Source organism: Pocillopora verrucosa, chromosome 1, assembly GCF_036669915.1.
Source record: "Pocillopora verrucosa isolate sample1 chromosome 1, ASM3666991v2, whole genome shotgun sequence".
NCBI lineage: Eukaryota > Metazoa > Cnidaria > Anthozoa > Scleractinia > Pocilloporidae > Pocillopora > Pocillopora verrucosa.
In genome coordinates this window covers 16,428,811-16,451,796 of record NC_089312.1, presented here as the reverse complement: position 1 = coordinate 16,451,796, position 22,986 = coordinate 16,428,811, and the positions used below count along the sequence as shown (strand labels likewise).

General features: G+C 35.5%; 1 protein-coding gene across 3 annotated transcripts; it reads right to left on the bottom strand.

Annotated features, from left to right (window-relative positions):
* Positions 1-5,352: 5,352 nt before the first annotated feature.
* Positions 5,353-22,970, bottom strand: LOC131789284 (uncharacterized). Of its 3 annotated transcripts, none has more exons than XM_059106356.2 (5): positions 22,800-22,970; positions 14,414-15,474; positions 11,151-11,224; positions 9,467-9,589; positions 5,353-8,429 (listed from the first exon to the last, which is right to left on the bottom strand). In XM_059106356.2, exons 2-5 carry the CDS (start codon positions 15,283-15,285, stop codon positions 8,317-8,319), a joined length of 1,182 nt encoding a protein of 393 aa, XP_058962339.1. In that variant the 5' UTR covers positions 15,286-15,474; positions 22,800-22,970; the 3' UTR covers positions 5,353-8,316. The 3 variants fall into 3 exon arrangements, with proteins under 3 accessions (XP_058962339.1, XP_058962338.1, XP_058962337.1); XM_059106355.2 differs by lacking the exon at positions 22,800-22,970 and adding an exon at positions 15,823-16,032; XM_059106354.2 differs by lacking the exon at positions 22,800-22,970 and adding an exon at positions 15,617-15,751.
* Between the last annotated feature and the right edge of the window lie 16 nt (positions 22,971-22,986).

Genomic DNA, 22,986 nt, shown 5'->3' with positions numbered 1-22,986 from the left:
CGGAACAAGTTTCCTACTTTCTTAAATGACCTGCAGTTCCACCTTAATCTCATTCTTTACGGCCATGAAATGTTGTAACTATAAGCTATAGTGACTCGAGGTACTGACTGCTTTGCACTTATGAAAATTCAGACCGAGAAATTGGCAAAATATGAAATTGCAAATTCGCCTTTGTTTTTGGTTTTATGAACAACCAAATCATTCAACCAAATTTGAATACACTTCATCCATAGATAAAGACCGAGAAATTTAGACTCTAATCGAAAACTCGTCTATTCCTTTGTTTAAGAAGCGGTTATGTTGTAAAAGAATTTGTTTGATTGATTCACCCCAAAATTGCATGCTGATCTGCAAAACAACACGTACCTCACTGAACTATGTCGTCTGTACCATTTAATCACTCTGGTATCTTTAGTCAATGCAGACAATTCACAGATCTGATCTGGCTCGTGCAACCAAGAGTGAACTTCATGAATACATTTTGACATAGTCTAGTCACCATTTTCTTACAAATATTTAATGATGTAAAGTTCTTATCTTTGTCGAATCTTCTCTTCATTCCAATGGTTCCAGTTGTCCTCTTGATCAACAGTCCACAATTCTTTTCCTTTTTCACCAATGTGGCTTCCTAAAACATAAACATAAAATTCCACTGATAAGCAACAGGCTAAACCATGGTTAACTGGATTTTTCCCCATTTCATAAACTCCATAGGTTAAGGTATAAACATGAAACACTGAAGTGCGTCAGGACATAAGAATTGAATCATTGATAAACGAGGCCACGTAGACGACTTAAAACGTGTTCTAGTTTTTTTCTAGGCAAAATGTTCTGACTACTTCTCTTGTTTCAAATTTTTCTGTTCTGTTTAAAGGACTCGGTAAGAAACTCGAGTTTTAGTACATAAATGTACTGTTTCTTGCCTTTGGCGACCGACTCCCAAAGCCGACAACTCGCGCACGTGTTGACTAGCTAAGGTAACATTCTGCAGCTCAACTCTCATATTTGCCAAACGAACAGTTCTGTATTTACCTTTGTTGAAGTAAAGTACACACTTTCTTCCAAGTCATGAACGTTTCTTCATACATCTTCAAAGTTCATTTTAGCTGATTCGCAGAGCTCATCATACAAGTCCTAACTCATCGACGAATAACGTGGTTTGAGTTGAATTCTACGATTCTCATGAATATGGATTAGAAAACAACATCCAGTCATTGACGACTACATCACAAATATGTTGGCATTTCAGGCACATTTTATTAGCTGGCAAATCAGAGAGAAAGCCGAAAGAATAGTTCATTTTCATGTTTACATTTTTGCATGTTGAAGGCGCTAAAAATTTGTATTTGCTTCATTTATTTACGATCGTGGGATTAATATTTTAAGAATAGAAGTTTTACTCTTATCCTTTAAGGAGTAAATGAGCGTTCAGGTAACACAGGTGGATTTTTTTTAGTTCTTTATTTTTAAAAAATATTTTGCGGTTATTTGAGTATGAAAAGGAATAAAGTTGTTAAGCGATCTGTGGATGAGGAATATAGTTAACTATATACAGTTGAGGCTGGGACAAGTTCTAAGAATGAATAAAAAATTAAATCAAGTAATCTTTTGCAGTTGTTCTCAGAGACAGAGAAAAAGAGAACAGTATCACGCGCATTCCTGCGGGGGATTGAACCTGGTGCGTCCGCTTGCTAAGAGGAGTTCGCATCAACTAAGCCAGCTGACATTATGCTAAGATCAGCGGTTTTCTGGAAATCTTAATGGGACGCGAAAAGCGCGAAACCAAGTGGCACGAAAGGCTAACATAAAGAGAAAAAACTTTTAATACACATTTGCGTCGAAATTTATCTTAAAATAGTTACAGAGGAAAAAGATAAACTGCTTGCGATTTAACTATGAAATAGAAGGAAACAAAAATGTTTTTGCACGCGTTGCATGCCTTTATATTTTCTGTTGACAGTCCAGAGATTTTCACCCCAAGTTTTTTTTATCTTCACAGCACGTTAGGTGAAAATATAACTGCATATTTATTGGCCAAAACCCTATACTTAGTTGCACCTAAAAAACTGTAACTTTTTTCGAAAAGCAATAGACCGCACTTACTATTCCTCTAACAGCTTCACCTTTACACCCTAATATCAGTATGCACGTTCTCTATACTGTTCTCTATACATTTGACAAGGAGAATTTGTTGAACAATCAAGAGCTTCTTTAATTATTGATCGTTTCCTTTATTCTCCTGACCTTAGTGTGTGATTCCAGGGTGATATTGTAAGGAGAAATAAGATGCGTGTCAATCTTAAGGGTCAAATGGTTAACAACGAACTTGAAATATAAGTTGAACACTCGAGCACCCTTTCAAACATTCCGCGTGGGTTATTATGCCGGAAAAAGTGCGGTTTATAGCTTCCTTATTCTCTACTTCTCCCCCCCCCCCCCCCCCAAAGAATAATACAGATGTGGATTAGGATAAATTAGAACAGAAGGATATGTTTTGAAAACTTTTCAAAACCTTGCTCTTTGATAAAACTACATCATGAGGTGAAAGGGAAGAAGACAGTTGGGTCTTGTAGAGAAAAATTTATGATAAAATTTGGGAGGCTCCTTTCTTATAAAACAAAACAAAAAAATAACCACCCCACCCGGATTCGAACTTAAGCCGATTGAATGGTAAACGGACTTTTTATCCATTGTACTAATTGACAACAACGTGAGTATAGACGGGATTCTTTTACGTCTAAATTACTTCAACCAAAGAAGCGATTACATTGAGAGCCTCCATCTCAGGGTTGTTTCAGTCTGTGTAGAGAATGGTTCTTGTTCCGGATAGTGCAATATAATGGCAGACACATGGCATGCAGAGGAAAAAAGGGAACTGCTGGGATAGAAATCATATCTGGATAATTATGCGTTGAACGCTTTTTGTCCCACCCTTGCAGTAGTTTGCCTGTAAAATTGATGATGTATCAAAACAGAAAGATTTGCAGGAGAAATTTAATTTGCCGTTGACTTGTCATTCCTTTGTGAGTGTTATTCGGAAAGCATTTGTTTTCATCGAACCTACGGTCGGCGTCAAAATTAGTTAACACATCAAGTTTGAAAAGTTCCTTTTCGTGTGTAGAATAACCCTTCTGGTTCCACCACACTCTAAATCATTGGCAAGACCCCCTCCCCTCCCCCATTAAGTGTTGTCTGTATGTAGCTGAAAGTTCATGGAATCAGGATACAACATGATTTTTTGTGTTTGTTTTTGTTTGTTTTTTTTGTGGAGGGAGGGGAAAGGGGGAAGGGAATAGGGTAACTTAACAAGGGCAAAGGAGATAAAACTCAAGTAAAAGCGGGTTGAAAGGATCAATGTGTCAACAGCGTTGTCACCGAATTTAAGTTTTCTGTTGGAAGGCTAACGAAATAAAACGTCAGTTTTTACGTTCACGTTAAACGTAGCATGAAATCGATCTCATATCACGGTATGCACAGCATGCCCAACAAATATTCTGTTATTCGTGGTAAGCCACTCAGGCGATCGACTAGGAAATTGTCCCTGCTCCTCTCCCGTCTTAATAATATATCACAGCACGCATTTACTCACTCATCAACACCGCACGCAACTTTTTTTCAAAACTGTTCGCTGATCATGTGCAGGTAGCATGTCATACTCATGACATACAACGGCGTGATCATGTGACGAGTAGGAGGGCGAGATGACCCTTGGAATGAGAGTTGAGGGTGACCTTGAGGTATCATATGACTTCATCAACGGGAAATGTTAGGTGGAAAGCTCTGAAGGAAATCGATCAAGTCGCTCGAGAGTCATCTCGCCCAAAATCATGTCGCCTGAAACCTGAGTCATGTTGTCCGAAATTTAAGTAGTGTCGCCCAAAAAGGCAAGTCGCCCGAAGAACCATATACTAAAAAGATCAGAATTTCAGACTGTAAATAGGCGATAAAGTTGAGACATTCTTATCACTAAAGCGCTCTTTGTTTCCGACTACACCATGAAGATTCTAAAAACGTTGTTCTTTCCTAACGACAAAGGGAAACGTTGTTCGTTTCTAACAACAAATGAAGCGTTGTTCGTTTAGTATGTACTCGTTTCTTACTCACGGACGTTTCGTAAGCTTGAGAAACTTTATCTCAGTTTCTAACAATCCCATGAAGACTTTGACTACACAGAAATCGATCGTATGGTCGGAATTGAAATATGTTTGAGTAACGATCCTAAAAGCGTTGTTCGTTTCTAACAACAAAGGGAAGCGCTCTTCGTTTGGTATGTACTCGTTTCTTATTCACGGACATTTCGTATGCTTAAAAAATTTTTTATTGGTTTCTAACAATACCATGAAGACTTAGACGACACAGAAATCGATTGTATGGTCAGAATTTAAATATGTTTGAGTAACAACTCTCAAAGCGTTGTTTGTTTCTAACAACAAAGGGAAGCGTTGTTCGTTTCTTCAACAACAAATGCACGGATGCAGCGTAACATACAAGTAAAGTTCTGTTGTGTCTATTTGTGACTTTCTTAACAACAACAGATGAAAAAACGTGGTAAACGAATGCACCCGTGCATTTGTTGTTAACTACAATTTAGTTCCTCAAGAAATGAATGTAACATTTTCCAGGAAACGGAGACATACAAGAACTGCGGGTATTGAGTGAAGTTACAACACAATCGTTGCAGTAACGTTTCACTGTTCATGCAGTTGACCGGAGAGGAGTCGCGCAGTAGAGTCTCATTACGCTGTGTGACATACCAAACGGAGTCGCTGGGATCATATTCTTAACGCTTTCATTCCTAAGATCTCTTTAGTAGTTCTCCTTACTGTCCGCCATACAATAAGTATGATGCTAGGTCGGAGAATTTAATATTGGATCAACTGGTAACCTTAGGTGATATTTTTCTCTATTCTCTTCACGTCTACTTGATATTGTAAGGAGAAATTCTGTCCTGGTCACTTATGAGAGTTAAAAGGTTAAAAACTATCATTAGGCCATTTCTTAGTGCACTTAGTTGTCAGGCCTTTGATTTTGAGTGAGGCTGAAAGTAACCTTATCGTGATAGATTATCGTATCTATTCTAATAGAAAAGCAGCAAGGTTTGCAGTAAGGTCACCCTTACCTCGCTTCTGTTCAAATGCTTGGCAACCAAGCAGACAACTGTAAAATGGACTATTACAGGAAGTTGTCCTTCTTTACAGCTGTCTAGTAGGGGACAGTTAATTTCATACAAAAATATCAAAAAGAGGAAACAACAACAACAACAACAACAACAACAACAACAACAACTCACAAATCATGAACAATTAACAAATAAGTTAAAAAAAAAAAAAAAAAAAGGAAAAAAAAAAGCTCTTACAGTTTTGATCTACTGACCTTTATTGCTTTGAGAAATCAAACAATTCAACATAACTTATTAAGTCCACCCTTCTGCTGGATAAATTAAGTCCCCGATGTCAAGAAACGCAATAATATGAAAATACAATCTGCTGAATCCTTGATGAGGATTCAAGTAAGTTTATGTTACAAGTTATAAAATGCTGTTCCGTCGACCCTCATTGTTTATTTACACTATACAGATAACAAAATAGCCTACTGTATATACATAGATCTATGTTACAATATGATAAAGATAACTGCTCCTCTTATGTTACAAATAGAATACTTGGGAATTTCCAAGGAGTCTACATATTAAATTGATTTTTAAATTCCAGATGCTTTAAACATTATAAAAGAACAATACAAATACAAAAGGAAACATCAGTGTTACTTAGCCCTTATTGGCAAAACAACACCAATACTTGAGAATTAAATCCAAATGTTATCACTCTGGAATAGAACACACCAGTGCACTCTTAGAATTGAAATTATGACACAAGTCTGCCTGCAGATCTTTGGACTACCAATGTAAAACCCGTAGTTGTAAACACAAACAAAGCAATCGTTTAGCAAATAGAACTCTACAATCCTTAAACAGACAAAGTTTTGATCCATTTCCTCCACTCCAATTTTATTTACAATGGGAGATAAGATGCCCTCAAATGTCTATCCCTCAATACAATGAAGTCACATCTCAACTGAGATAAATTCTATGTATAGTCATGAAAGAAACCAACAAACGACTTCCTCAATTACTTTTTGAAACTTCTAAACCCAGAATGTGTGAACCCAAATTCCTTCTCTACTTAACTGTCAGTTTCATTAACAGTAAACATTCAGATAAAGGCACCTTTCTTTGTCAACCAATGTTATAAATATAATCCCTAATCAACTACTATCCCTCATATATCATAAGACTTTCGTGTCTTTTCAGCTCCTATAAGGAGAAGTGAATCTCTACTTAAAAAAGAACATTAAATACCAAATACCAGATATAAAATATTATGCTAGCTGCAAAGCCCTTGTATTCATGCAATACAATGGATCTTATTATTTCAGAAAGTGTATGATAAAATATCAATAAATCAGGCACCAAAATTTTTTGTGGTTGATATTCAGAGGCCATGCTAATAAACCTGCAGTAGAAAAAGCTACTGTGAAATAATTTGAGTCTTGAACCCTTTCAAGAACCCTCTTTTGTACCAGATACCTGACTGTTTGTTTAAACAAGTACAAAGGCAAAGGTTACATTAAGTTTCCTTTAGGAGTTGAAGTATGAATCGTTGTGTGACCCTACAATGCAATTACCGGTAAGAGCCAAGAGGAGCAGTTCTAATTATTACCCGCTTCTTAAATTACATGGAACACTAACTTAAACAATTTTGTTTCACTCTTGTACCTCACATTGGCCAACTGACAATTATGGACACTGCTGTTGTCAATTTGAACTACTTTTCAATAGCCGATTCTATTTTTATACCATTTTCAGCAATACATGCACAGCTACATCTACATGGACTATCTTTGAGAATGTTATCTTTGGTAAGTAATTAGCAAGTGGACTTGATAAACAATTCCAGCACACCTGAACATCTATGAGTTACACATATTACCCAATAACACTCAGGGACGGAACATACATTTTCAAATCATTGTTTTGTTGAGAAAGTTGAAAGGGTGCATGGAAAAAAAGACCCACAGTGACATCTGTTAAACTGCTTGATTTCCCTTTCAAATTGTTGTATGTTTCAATGTGAAAGTCAGTGAGAGGTCATTGTTGAATCAAAAGTCAAGTGAAGCTTAACTCCATGCACCCTTCAATTAGCTGTTTTTTTCAAGTTAGGATGTGTAAAGGATGCACTCCAGCTTTCCTAGACTTTAATTTACTTTACTGTCATCATAATTGTTTTATAAAATTGTCTTTGGACAATTACTTAGTCCTTCAAAAGCTGTACATGTATAATGTAAACAGCATTTCAGTCATAGTCCATACCATGTAAAAAACACATTACACATGTACATGTACAGTTTGCTGATAAAGCACTCAACAAGCATTTTCCACCAATCAAAACAATGATCTATCCTCTGCACTAAAAAATTAATGCAAATAAACCAGTAAGCTAATATCTGAATCCCAAAACATATTTCAATCATTTGTATGTAGCCAAAAAAACAAGCACTTTTCTCGCAAATGCAAAGCATACTTCCCATACTTTGATTATACAACAGAAACTTTTTAATAAGTTTCTAGAGTGTTTACCTTGACCATATGGATAGATTCTAAACATCACACCAAACATGTGTTGCATGCCTGGTGCTTGTTCACAAAAAAATCATCACTTTGTTTTATATTTTACACGTAAAGAGTGAAAAGAACGCTTTCTTGATAAAGCTTACTACTTTGTCAGTATCAAAGCCATTCCTGATTATTAAGTTTTCAAGACTTTGAATGAAAATTGTCACAAGAAGGTGTCCTCTGCCATCGGTAAGACACCATTAACACAATGGCCAAAAAGGAAAGCTAGTGAATAAAAGAAGCAGGAAGCCGATACAGCAATCAATGCAGTACACATTACAGACAATGTGGAATGCAGAAGTGTCTGTACGAACATTACACTATCTCTTCACAGCAAAAACCAGAATAGGATGCAAATCAAGGCATTTCTGGATTTTAGAGCATCTAAAGATAATGAAGGCATTCTTAACCTGGTGCACAAACCACAAGAGAAAGTACATGTATGTGTTATTATAAGCTGCTGATCAAGGTAACACGACTGAGTCCTAATATTTGATTTAAGCTGTTACGAAGTAACTCATCAATGTAAATACCATTCAAGCTTAACAAAACACAACTATAACTACTAATTAACAACAGACAGTTCACCATGCACCCCTGGATCAAGTATCCATGCATCTCTAATTCCCAATCCCCAGATCAGTTTAGAAACACAGGGAAAGGTCCTCCAGTTTTCCAAGTGATGGGTTCTCCCTTGCTGTGGCTTTCAGAACTGAATACACAAAATCTGAAGTATGACCAGCAATTACTTGGTTCCCTGGGTAGAGAAAGAGAACCAGTTACTGAATCATGATTGTTATGCTAAAATAGATCTAATTTCACATACAAAAGATACTAACATTGTTCTCTTCTGAATGTTCTCCATGCAAGAAAAACAAATAACCAGAGAAGAAAATAATTTTTAAAAGGGAGCTGGCAGAGCATTCAAAGGAATCAATTTAAAAACAGACTACAAGACTGAATGTAACCAAGCCACTAGTTGGCTAGGGGAATGTAGTAGCTTCTGGGATGAAATGTGAGGGGGCCGTGCCATAACAAATCTAGAGTTCCCCACCTTGCAACCTGTGAGAAATGAAAGACGAAAATATTCCCTATCTTACATACAATAGAAAACTCTTTCTGTTAAAGTATTGAAAAAGATAAATATTGGTTAACTCTACAGCTACAGCAATCTTGCAAAAATGAAGACAAATATGTTTGCCTAGCCAGTACTGCAAACTGCTCCTGTATCACAACTTGTCTTTAAGACTGTCCAAGTAATGCAGGGCGTGAAATTGTGCCTATTACAGGCACCAATGCAACTAAATTTTTCACTTTGGCGACCAAATCCTGAAAATTGGTCACCAAATCGGTGACTAGAAAGTTTCATCATAACCTTACCTAGAGATATAGTGAATTAAAAAGATTTGCAAAGATAAATCAGCAGCAAACTTCCTTGTTAAGTTCATTTCCAAAATGCAGCACATGCATCTTGATCTTGGATTTAGGTGAGCTTGAACATTGTATATCATTCATCCTAGTGCCCACTTTGTAGCACATTAAAGATCTTTTTCCTAATTTAATTTTGGAGGGTATAGCCAGAGCGCTGACAGCATAAAAAAAGGTTTTGTTTGTCTTTAAAAATGGCGACCAACTTTTTCTGAATTGGCTACCACTTTTAAGTATTTAGGAGCCAAGTGGCTATCAGAAATAAAATTAATTTCACACCCTGTAATGCACAGGTATGTTTTGAGATTTAAGATACAAGTAATTGCAGTTTCTTGTCAAAATGCAACACAGGCACCTAGAACTTACCAAATGTGCCCTTGATAAGAGTTTCAATCTGTACGCTCAAGTTTGGCTTTGGATCCAAAGGCGGGGAATTGCCTTTTACTATGATTTCTTTCTTCACCTTGTCAATGACATCCGTCAGGCGCTCTAAACAAACAAGAACACAGACTTTTACTTTACATTCAACTACACCTTGAGCAACAAATATTTAATGACATGAAACACAAGCACGTATGTACATTCACATCTAGAGTGGCCTGTGTAAGTAGCAAGATTACTTCACAACACCTGAATACTGCAGCTTGTCAGTAACAGGTTGTATAAACTGCATTAAAGAAATCTTCAAGAGTATGATGTTATTATTCATGTGCAAATTATGAAAACACTCAGACACAGCAAGAATTCTCAAGACGTATGGCTTCTCCTTCTCCATGTCTGCAAAAATGACATTCAAGTTTCCTGAAATCTCTAAAACTTTTCATACAAATGATAGCTCAGGTGATTTCAGAGGCACCTGAGTGACAATCATGTCCACAGTCTAGCTACACATCAGTTCTACTAAACCTAACAAGAGTTAAGTCATCAATCATTTATATACCTTTATTTCCTACTTTAAAATTCTGTAGAACTAATGAAACGTTTATGATGGATCAAGCAGAATGTTCACTGATCAGCTCAGATTACAAAAAGTAATTTATTACAATTCACATAACTTTCCACAACCTATATCAGCACTGGCATACCTTAGAATATCTGTTACATTGCATTACCTTTATTATTTATGTGTCAGCATTCTTAGATATGCACATTGACTAGGATGAGTTTATTTAACTTGTAACCCTTGAATACCTACTAGCAATACCTGATCCAATAATCAATATACACAAATTATTGTAAAAAGCTGGTGATCAGATAAGAAGATAATCTTCCAGAGAAGGTTAACTTGATATACATGTAACACCAAATTTTATCTCTAGTTTCACAATAAATGTACAAAGAATCTGGGAAAATTTTTTTAAAAATATTTTTAAATTAATTTTTTAAAATAATTTTTTTAATTAATTTTTTTAAAACTGAACTAGGGAGTAGCACTTTGCAAACAGAAGTTGTAAAACTTCCTTACTCTCTGACGTGTTTTGTCCAACAATTGTAGACTTCTTCAGGGAGTTTTCCCAGTAAACACTACATGCTTGTATCTATAAGCCATAGTTAGCAGCTATACAGGGACCAGTGACCATAAAGGCTTGGCCTAACTTATGAATAGGAACAGGTGAAGTTGTGGAAAATTTGAAAAGTCTGTGGCCAAGATGAGAAAAATATTTTGGGGGCCATGGTTTTAGCTAAAGCTGTAATGGAGATGCGTTGGAGAATAAAGAAGTTTTATAATTACTGTTCGCAGAGAGCTGCTCACCAGTTCAGTTTTAAAACGATAATTTAAAAGTTATTTTAAAAAATTATTCAAAATATTTAAAAAAAATAATTAAAAAATAAATAAAGAGATAATCTTGTTATCAAATAAGTCACCTCTGAAACAGACCTGCAACCATCCCAAGAAAAATTTTCAAGATCATGTTTACAAGTCAAGAGAAAGTGTCGAAGATACATGTAAGTGTGTTTCTTACTTGACCACTGGATAGCTATTATGCTTGGTGGCAAACTTTGTTTAATATCAGTCAACTATAGAGGAAAGAGACTACTTTCAACTCACGTTGTTCCATTTCCAGACCCTGCAGCTTAACTTTATTTGCTTCATGCTGAGCTTTCTTCTTCAATCTGCAAGCCCTATGAAATGCAAAAGTACATGTGGTTATCTTTTTGATGCTACTGTATCTATGAAGCTAAAAATGCCTAAAAGTTATGGGCCCTTGTAAAGAAGTATACATGAAAGTGGACTGCTGAAATATAAGTTGATACAGTTCCCTAAAACTTGATTTTTGAAAGTTGAGGATTGAGTTTCAGGTCAAGACTGTCAACACAGAGTGACACTGTAAAACAAAATGGCTTGTTGAAACAAAATCTTGCAAGAGGCATATTTTCATTTGCAATTAGTTTAAAAGCCACAATGAACAACCCATATTTTATTACCAACAAGCACAGTAAAATCAACAATAAAACAGCTACATACTAAAAGTGTTTGTTACTGATCCTTTCAAATTTATGGCCTACTCTACAGATCCAAAAAACCAACATTAAGTGAAAAGTGACAAAGAAAAAGGCAAAATAATGCATTTTGATCAAATTGTAGGTCAAACAAATAAATATAGCCAGCTTTGAGGGAAATTCCACCCAGTCTTTCAGTAATGATGATAACAGTAATGATAATAGTATTGATAACAGCAATATTCGAGATAATAATAGTAATCAAATAGTAATTATAATACTCCTCATAATGATTCGTTGCATGCCCCTTTGACAGAGTTTTTCCCAATCATTTTGCTTCTTGTGTGATGGACAAATAAGTGTATTACTGTGACCTGACAGTTTTGCCCATATTTGGTGGTTATAATTGTTATTGCTACAGTAGATATAAATTGTAATATGTTCACAAAGTTTGCAAGAATTTACTTCAATAGTGAATTCATATTGCTACAACAACCTGTTTGTTAAAATTATGTCAAGTGCTGCAGGTTAAAGCTTTTGTGTGTACAATAAGTCAGGAACATTCACCACACATAAAATCCTTTAAATTTATCAGTTTTGGCCCTTAATGACGATTTTTTCAATAACTTCATTTCTAAAAATCAAATTCTTGGGTTCTGCATTTGTTCCAGACAAATACCTGAAAATGTGAGTACAAAAAATTCTACAATATATAAAAGAGCAAAGATTTGAAATATTCAAAAAAAAAAAGAGATAAAAGAGGAAAAATTTAAAACATCCATGGTCAAAGTTCATAATAATATCTGTAAAAAATAAATTTTTTTTATTTCTTCAGCTGGCAAACAGTTGGAAAATCTGTGAATTTTTCTTATAGCCAACCAAAATGATAAACACTTCAACCAGAAACTACCCTATATTGAAATCAACAATTTGCAACCCCCTGGTAACACCAGGTCTTTGCCATATGTGGACATTAAAAAGTGAAATGAAAATGTGGTGACCTTATTGTAGAACAGAGTGTGGCTACCCTTAGGTGCTGTAATATAAAATGCATTAAGACAAGTGATGCTGTCTGCATCATTTCAAAGAATCAATTATAAATAAAAAACAGAAGGAAGAGAAAATCCATTTCCAACCTCAACTGCAAAAGCAATATAAATGTTGCCCATGTTGGTATTGTTACATATAGCACACTGTATTGTTGTATGACATTTCCAGAAGGAATTAAAAGCACCAGTCCTGGTTTTATGTTCAGCATTCATGGTTTGTTACATTGTACATAATGTACAGGTATTACCAAGTAAACCATTGACTTAAAATAAACAATTTGATTGGCTACCAAACTTAACACAACATGCAGTATGGTTAACCAAACATTTCAAGTGTTGTCAATAATCACCCCCATCTATCTGCCAGAATTTCAAGGCAAAATGATCAAGAAGCTATATATTCCTTACTGTTTTTCATAGTTTGCAATAAAGGAAAAAATCTAAAGTACAGCAAGGTCAGTCTGATTGTAAGTAGCAAACCAGAATGATATCATAAAGGTAGAAAGCAACAGAAACCTAAATTTGAACTCCAGAGTAGAGCATTTGGCAAAATTTAGCTTACTTTGTTGTGGAGATAATCTGTATTAAAAAAGTGGCAGACGGTTTTAAATTTCATCCTCACTCTTTTTTGCCAGCTGGTCTAAATATATCTCTCAGCCAAAGTGAATACTGTTTAAATATAAACAAAATTCCATTACTTGAAATTCCCACAAATTCAAATATACTTGAACTTTGTGACAGGACCACAACAATAACACATCATGTTTACAATCATGATATATTACTTGTAATATTACAACTATGAAAATGCAGCCTAATATCAAGTTAACAATAGAGTTTTGTTTTCAAAAAAAATTTCAGCCGTGATTTTTTTTTGGGAAACCTGTCCAGTGTTGTGGAGTCTAATATCTGCTGCAGCTGCATTATTTGCAACAGATAACACTGAATAAATGACTATCTTGATTTTTATTTTTAATTTTGTCACCCCTCAACTTCGAATCACAAACCTGAATTTTTTAAATACATTCTACTAATTCTATGTAAGGAATCAGCAGGTTCAGGCACTTTGCTGAATTCCAATCTGTTCAACGAAAAAAATGTACTTTGCTGCCACTTCGCACAGAAAGTCAAGAAAATTTCATACATTGCTCACAAAGCTTGACGAAATGCATCGTGCACATAATCTTATATGTAAATGTTCGACCATAAATAGCGAGAACTTTTCCCCCTTTAAAATCCCTCCAACAAATATGTGCTAAGTACATAAATACCAGTAGGATTTCACCCTACAGATGGACATATTAATCCTGTTATCAAAAAAGAAATTCGACATTGTGAAGTTTTTAAACCCCGTCTAAGAGTAGGAGACAAAATAATTTCAAATGTAAGGACATAAACAGATCGAAGTCCAATCACGGTATAAGAATAGCCTGCAAGTATTTTTCACATCCCACAGTAAAAACAACCTAAAACCAAAAAGTCGATTTCGACATTCTTCCATAATCCACAACTTCCGCGCAGCTGACCTCAAAGTAGACCATTTCCTTGTAAGACACTTAATTAAGAAATGTTGTCTGGCGAATTTGTAAGTGAAAGCAGAACCGACTTAAGGAAGAAAAGAAGAAGCGACAAAATTCAGTCCAAACTCACTGATCGATGTGTACATCGAATAAAGTAGCAAGTTTTGAAGAGACGATTTGCGTTGAAATGAACTAATGCTTGTACGTTGTACATTTACAAGCGAACAAAATTCAAGAGGGTTAACTTAAGCTGATTTTCCTTCATAAGCTAGCTCCATGCAAAAATGAAAAAAAAATGTTACCTTGATGCCAACTTGTTCTTCTCCTTTCTTGACTTGTTTCGAGCGTTCTGTGGCAACTGATGTATCGGCTTTAAGTCACCTATAACTTTGTTTAAGCGATCCAGCTCTCGGCTGATTTCTAGCAACTTTTTTGGATTCGGAGAAAGGTCATCTTGGTCTCCCCTACGACCTTTCCGATTTCTGGCTAATCCTGTACCATGCGAGTGGTTCTCTACATCAAAATCTTCATCACTATCCATGTCTTCATCCGCGGAATCGTATTCTACAGCAGGACTGCCCGGATCAGCTTCAATCGTGTCCCGATCGGCTACAATTCTCACATCCTCGCGCAGATTCGTTCCCTCTGAATATAATTGAGCTTTCATTTCCGCTGAAACTAACTTAGGCATTTGATTATTTACTTCACTGCCCAACTGTTTATCAAGCAATACAACTTTCTGTGATGAGTTTTGATCGTCCGCGGACACTGATTTCTCACCCTCATTATTGCAATGTGGAGAAGCTGTCTCTTGGGTCGTAGTCCATGTTGGTTTGCTCGGACGTTTCTTCTCCGCATCTTTAGAAACTAAAGACGATTTTTCAAATCTGTCATTATGTTCATAAAATAGAAGAACAGGTTCTTGTTTAACTTGAGCAACCCTTCTTTCATCCTTGTCCGACGTGAGCTCTAAAGCGATGTAGCCCTGTGGCTTCCGAGTTGTGCAATCCCAAGGGGAAGAATCGCCTTCCATGCGAGTGGCAATGCGATGAAGACGCTCCATTTCGGGATTAATCAAAGGAGACAGTGAGCGGTGATCGTTTAGTTCGGCTAAAGTAGGCCCAGCAACTTTGCAGTCCTCGTTTACATCATTTCGAAAAAATTCCAGTTCCATATCAAAATCGCCTCCGAGCCCGCCAAACGGAGAAGAAGGCAATGTCTGAACGTTGTCCCAGCCGTTTCGTCCTCCACCTCCATTCGACTCTCCCCAAAAGCTCGTCCGCGAGCCTTCGAATTCATCGTCCTCGAATGGAGAAAACACGCCAAAACTTTCCTCACACGAACTCTCCACGTCCAATGGAAGCTGAAAAATAATCAATTTGGAAAAATTCGTTATGTAACTTATCAAACAACCCAGCTCGAGGAAAGAGCAGAACTTGCTAAAATGACTTTAAGTTAAGTGCAGATTATAATTTCAACATAATTCTCATTGAAAAGGAACGTACTGGAGTAAAATCTACTCCTTGCTGCATGTACTTCTATGGCTCACTGAGATAAACAGTACGATTTCAACGAAAATCAGTCAGGATTAGACTTTCCCTCGAAGTAAATTTTCTCTTTGTTATTGTTTTCATTGCAGGCCACGGGTGAACCTTGCATCACGAGACCTGACTTGTCAAACAGGAAATCACTGACCAATCAAATCGCTCACCTTGGCCATAACGCCCCGCCTATCACAGGCTATTGTCACGGTTACAGGACCAAAACACTCGAAAATTTTCCCCTCGTTTCTGTAAGTCAGGAGTTTTACTTTCGATTTCTACAGGTGCGATAGCTGAAATCACAACATTTTTCCCACGTGTATAGCTTGGAACTGGCAAGCGAAATAAGAGAGCTCAGGTGACAAATCCTGAAAATTCTGGTTTGTATTAACGTCACGAGTCAAATATAGCTGCTTCTAGGAGGTGACGACATTGCCCCTGAGCTTTGTTCATTGACCAATCAGAGTAGTTCTCACGCCACGATCATGACGTCACCATCACTCAGCGAAAAAATACGATACCTCGGTCACGTTCACGGACGTTGACAAACCAACGACTTCCGTTTTTACCAAGAAAGACTGAAGAATTTTGCAATTATAGAGATCCGTTAATGCTACATACACGTTGGTAAAGAAAACTGCCACTATCTCAAAAGATCCTTGTTCAATATTTTTCATTAGAGCAGTGTATATTTTCAACCCTGTTGCAGAAGTGCTAAAATACGAAGATGTCAATACAAAATTTTTCTTTCCAAGATTCAATACAAACTAATGTATTTCTGAACAGTTTTTAATAACTTTCTCAACAATAGAAAACCACTAATGTTGTCATACCAATCATTCATGACATTACTCTACTTCTCATCAATGCAAGGATGGGTGAATTTCCCTGAAAGAATTCATGCCAATACTGATAATGCCAGTTCCTGTTTAAGATGAGGACTAAAGCCTAAATAATTTGAACAATTTTTGAAGTTGAAAATAGTGAGCGAGTGACTGTAAGAGAGGACTGAAAAATTGGTACTCATTATTTGATAAATATTGGATTGTAGAAGTAAGGCTAGTCGGGGAAGACATCAAGTCTTGCATTGCATCAATAAACTGACTATATGAGCCCCAGCATTTTTTCAAGTACATCAAACAGCTAATATATACACTTATAGAGATTCTAATTAAATCTCAGAATCTAAAAAAATATATATTTCAAATTCCATATTACAGCTATGTTTCTCTTGAGAGAGTTTTAGTCTCAACAAATCCAAACATTTTTCCTTTAAAAAATATTCACTATGATAGTAGGTTTGCAATTTCCTGTTAAAATCTAATTTTCAAACTTGTCAACCATTACAATGTAATAAGTCATGAATTTCTCATACTAAGCCTAATCTTACAGAAATGTCAGAAACCAGAGGATGAACATCAATTTTTCAAAAAACTAGATTAATCAAGTTATTTGCTTACTTAAATGTTTTTCTTACGACCACCAAGGAAACCTTCACAACATTTGTTTACAAAATTACAATTTGTACATCAGGCCCCTGCTGCCCTTTCTCATATTTTTTTGCATATTTTATATGTAGACATCAAAATGGTTACATGATCTTTGAGACTGTCTTGATTAGACCACTGTGTTTGTACGATCTCTATGAAGCTTTGATGGAATTTTGCTTTCATATTCATAAAGTTCAGTGTTGAGAACGACATTTTTAGAAATACTATAGAGTAAAAGGAAAACATTTTACTAATTTCCAGATTGAAAATGTCCCACATCTTAAATGCATTAGTGCCTAAGGCTTATCAGAGTTCACCTCTCGCATTTCATTTAAAAATCAACTACAGACAGTGATTACCTAAGGTCAAAAAGTTGGAAACTAAGGGGTTGTCTGTTCGCTTTTGGAGACAAAGTATAACAGAGTGTTTTGGATTTAGCACTACCCACAAATAGATTAGTAAGGAGGATCATAGGTACTATTTGGGAGTTTAGATCGCATCAAATGATCTTTTCTGGGTAATTTTTGCTATTAATACAATTCCTTCAGGGAGAATAGATTTTAAGAAGGCTTCTCCCACGTCCTGCTGACCTATGTTTATATAAAAGTTTGACCCCAAAAAATCCAAAATAATGAAAATGTCCCATGCAGAGAACATTTCTAGACTGCCAGCTTTGTTTATGGGAAGTAACAAAGAAACTGAAAAAATAACAGGCGAAATTAACCATAACAATTAACTGTGTGAGTGCATGTGTAGACGTCTAACCTCATTTACATGGGAAAAAGTCCAGCAGGTAAGAGATAATGAAGAACTGTAGTGTTGGGAGTGTGGACTTGGTCTATTTGGCAGACAGAATATTTTTTTGTAAAACTGTAAATAGTCTAAGAATAAAAAAAGATTTGACAGCAGCTGTGACAGAGATTGCCATCTTTATGAAATCTTTGAATTTTAAATGAATATGCTTTTGGAAACAGCTGCCTAACAGCTAAAAATAGTGGTGTTGTCAAAATTAATACAATTATCACTGTAAAAAGGACAAATAAAAAAAGGAAAGATTTGAAGTATTGTCCAAAGCATGAAAAATATCTAATTTCTCAGATATTGGGATCAGAATCCCACCAAGTTACAATTTTCAGGTACAGCACCTCTTAAAAGTAAGTTTACAGTCCCTCAAATTGATTCGCAATTCTCAAAAACCCTTTCCTAGACTGAAGCTGAGCTACAGAAGCCATGTTCAGGCCCATACTGTAAGTATCATGCACAGTTTGTGCAGAGCATGAGAGAAAGTGAATATGGATATATGTTGTTAAATAAAGAAAGATGCCACAATCAAGAGCCAAAAATGCATAATAATTACAAACTGAATTTACTGCCAGACATAAGTCAATAATTATTAATGTTAAGTGTCAGCTTTCAATACAACATGAAATTTGCCATGAGAGTCTACATATACTTTCATCAACTTATAGTTTATAACCAACAAAGTGTTTCACTTAACTGAAAGTGCAACTTAATAATTCTTCAGAAACTAATAAGCTTACTTCAGTTGTCATTCTGTCTACTATATTTTCATTAGTATATTAGCATCCACATAAAACTCAGGACTTAAAATGTACTCAATGTCCTAACTGGAACCAAAAAATTCATCCAACCAACAGATTTTAGAATTTTTCAAAGTAAATTTAGAGAAGTTTTGAAAAGTAAGCCAAAATCTTGCAACTTAATTCTTGCAATTCTATTATCATGATGGCTTATTTCATATTCTATTCAGGAAACACCCTCTTTAAACATCTGTGGCAGCTTGTTGCTTTTTTTTTTTTTTTTTTTTTTTGCTGTGAGGCATGATTCATCAAAAATTTGTGTCTTAGATATCTTCAATCCAGTGAGTGTTACTTATAACTATAATAATGTTCACATCTTTATTTGTAAAGATATAAAACTAAAATTAATTTGCTCCTGAAACATTTTTCAAGTAACATGGTGATCATACATAAGCTGATGAAGAGCCCAGTTGAAATGTTTTAAACATTAAATTAACTTATCTACTGCATTTAATATTTTTCAACAACCTTTTAGAATTCAGGTTAACATGTAAGTTGAAAGATGTGTCTAAAATGATTATCTCAAATAGAAAAATGGGAAGGAAAACATCAAGACTATGAAATTTATTATGTTTTTCGTTCTTTTTTTCTAAATTTGAGATCATGCACACATTAGCACTTTTTGGTAAAACTGATAATTGCATTTAGCTGTCCATTAGAGATCTTCTTGACAAATGCTGGAGAAAACAGGCCATCTATCAAATGCTTGCACTGACATCAGCCAGAACCCTTCATGAAGCCATTAGGAAAAAATTGATAAAAATTTGATAGATTTATCAATCAGTTCTAGGACACAAATGGCATACAATGTCTAATTATCAGAATACAGTGTATAGTGGAATATGAAAGCAATCTTTACAGTCAATGAACACTACTTGATAAGCAGTCATGAAAATAAGGCCTGAAAAAATTCAGGCCTGTACAGGATTTGAACCCATGACCTCTGCGATACCAGTTCAGTGCTCTGCCAACTGAGCTAACAAGCCAACTGGGAGCTGGGTCATTATGCTGGTTCCAAAGAAACCCATTAAGTCATGATGAGAAAACAGTGTATAATGTTAGAATCCATTGGGACTCACATACAGCTTAGTTATCTTATGTAAGTTGTGAAGAACTACATGTACTTTCACTACATTTACCTTTGCTGTAAGCCACTTTTTCAGCTGCTGTTTCAAATCAAAATTTCATTGGTCTCCTGTTATTACTCACTTTTTTCAATTGGTTGCAGTGTATGGTTTGTGGTTGTTTAAAGAAAAAAAGATCTGCTTTTCAACTAGAGCTGTATATCTATGCCTCTCAACAGGAACACCAATGAACACTGTAATGTCAATTCACATTTAAAAATCTCTCAAAATTTTATTCCCATTTGAGAATGAGATAAAAAGGAGAGTGAATACCAATTTAAACATTTAAGTAACCTCTGTCACAATTTTTACACTCAGCTGCATTCACAAGAAGCAACTTACAAAAACTATTAAATATTTCTGGATTTCTAGTTCTGTCTATGGGGAAGGATAAAATGTTCATCACAAGTAGATATTTAACTGGAGACTGGGAATGTTGTTGGTCAGCATCAGTATAAAACAGGTTCTTTTTTCCAAGAACAGTGAATATAGTAAAAAGGTTTGACAGCAGCAATAACAGTGGCTGCAATTCTCTTGATCAGTGAACTTTAAACCAAATATGCCACTAAAAATAGCTGCCTCACAGCTGAAAAACTTAAGTGTAAAATAAGCATTTCTAAAATTAATGTCATTACTTCAGTAAATAATAATTACCAATAAGATTAAATCACACATAGTCTTAAGTAAGGGAAACTCATGCAGCTTATCACAAGTCAAGCCTTGTTGCCTGCCTTACTGCATGTCCTACTGCATGCCACTATCTACTGTAAGTTAAGGGGCTAGTCTCCCACTATCTCAATTCCTATCAGCCAGTTTTTTGCTGCTGTTTTAATTCAATTGTTATCTGTCTTGTTCAATAAGCTACTTCAATCTGTAAGGTGCACTGCAGTTATTTATTGCTCTGTTACCCTAAGTCAGTTGTCATCTATATAAATCACAGACCAAGAACAGCCGAACCTGCACCAAATTAAGACTAAAAGCATCACCCTTTTTTATTTCACCATGAATATATTTATAGTACCAGAGGAATCTTATAAGAATAATAAAAAAAGAAGTCTGAAAACAAAGATTTTTATTGTAATCAATAAACTTATAAAAGGAATAATGCTTGCTGCAAAAGGCATAAAATTCCCTGATAAGTTCTCCCATTATCATAAAATATACCTATTTCTTGGCTTCCACTTAAATTTTTTAAATTAAATTTAAATTTACTCAAGTTTATCTTGGTAGCCTGATGAATACTACACATTTTCCTTGATATCTCTCATAGAATTTTCTGTATACTAGAATTTTTTTCCATACAAAACTACAGAAGTGACTGGTTTGCATTCCAGAGAAAGGGATGATAACGTTTTGATCCACAATCAATGCACTTCAGAGCATTCCTTGATTTTTGCAAAGTGCAAATGCGTTTGCCACAACTGTCAATAAGATATAGGTTCTAAGATTTCTTGAACAACAACTACATTGTGTATAGAGAGGTGTTTATGCATTCTCAGTGCACCAAAGCACTCTGTCTTTTTGCTAGATGATTTGTACATCACATGTTTTGTTCCATAAAACCACTTGGACAGTTTCTTTCTGATTAGAGTGGATGGTTTTAGCATCAGGTGCACCATCCATTTCTGCTGCGAAACACTTTGACAGACTGGCTATTAGGTTAAAATTTTAACCCCTTTCATAATATCTCTAACATTTTGTTGTCAACCATTTTTATAGTTCAAGCTATTCCATGGATTGGATTACCTAAGCAGCAGAATAATTTAGTGATCCGTTTGAGCTAAATGACAAAACTTTACCACAGTTTTACATGCCATTCACTGTCTGTTAGCAAATCACCAGCTTAAACCATTTTCACAGAGAAATGTAAGACTATGATCACCTATATGAATGTGATAAAGTACCAAAAAAATACCTTTTGATTTCATGAGACAAAAATAAACAAAATATCTACAATGCAAGAAGACTGCAATATTTTGTATGGTTTGGCATCTTTTTCCACAAGTAAACAGATCAGGTTGGCAAAGTATACTCCTATATATTACCTTTTCTCTAATTTTTGAGGGTAACCACACATTTGAGAAAGCAGGACAATGACAACTTGGCATAGAAAAATCAGCTGAAAAGTGCCTTAGACAAGTGTGAAGTGGAAACAGTACTCTCAAGAAAAGTGAACCTTAGTGATATAGGTTGCAGGCAGGTGAATGAATGATTGTCCACATGGATAAACTGAAAAATGTCTTGAAAAAATAACAGAATATCTGTCCCAAAGACAGCCTGAAAAAATGTCACAAAAAAATACCATCACATCCTTACTAGTGGAACAATGTTACCCAAAATACTTTAATCCTAACCCCTATTTCACTTGTGTATTTTTGCACTTGGTGCAAAGGCAGTGTAAGTCTCTAATTGTCGAAAAAAAAAATCACCAGTGAGTAAAACTCTCTTTAAGTGAGGATAATTATTCATGCTTTTTTTTCTAAATCTACAGAAGACTTTTAAATTTCTACCAAAAGTGTACAAGTTTTTTTATGTTGAGGTATAAGTTTGGTTTGTGAATTATTAACTTAAATAGGCCACACCATGACTTGCCATGGCATAAAAAAAACCCTTGCACGTTGTTATTACTAAGCAGTTTTCAGTTTCTTTGAAGAGGAAATTCGTCCACTTCCCCACCCACTTCTCCCCAAAAACAAAAATCGCCCACGTCACACCACCCATGCACCACAGCTTACAGGTGTGAACATCGGAAAATGCTTTGAAAATTCTATAAAAATACATTTTACGTGAAACAGCTCGACCGAAGACAATAATACATCCGTACAGTATAGCAGAGAAAAAATACGTTTCTTTTAGTCAAACGGCGCCACGAGGCGATAAAATCAAACTACGACACAACACACGTCATTGCGGTCTGTACAACGCTACTCACCTCCTTGTTTTATGTGCTTTTAACTTGCTGAAGTGTTATTCTTTCAGTCGATCTTTTTGTGAAAATCAGCCATGTGATTTTGTTCCGTACAGCAAAATGGTTGGAAAAGAAAAATTTCAATCGGTCTGATCAAAGTTAATCACTGACACTGACATCCATTGAAATCGACCTTCTGACACTCCTAAAA

What these genes read in the sequence shown, in the direction of transcription:
- LOC131789284 (XM_059106354.2), bottom strand. Translation starts at nt 15,643, where the DNA reads ATGCAGCAAGGAGTAGATTTTACTCCA. An exon ending in AAGGAGTAGATTTTACTCCA is followed by an intron (nt 15,475 to 15,616) that starts GTACGTTCCTTT and finishes ATTATTTTTCAG; the next exon opens with CTTCCATTGGACGTGGAGAG. An exon ending in AAGAACAAGTTGGCATCAAG is followed by an intron (nt 11,225 to 14,413) that starts GTAACATTTTTT and finishes TGCATTTCATAG; the next exon opens with GGCTTGCAGATTGAAGAAGA.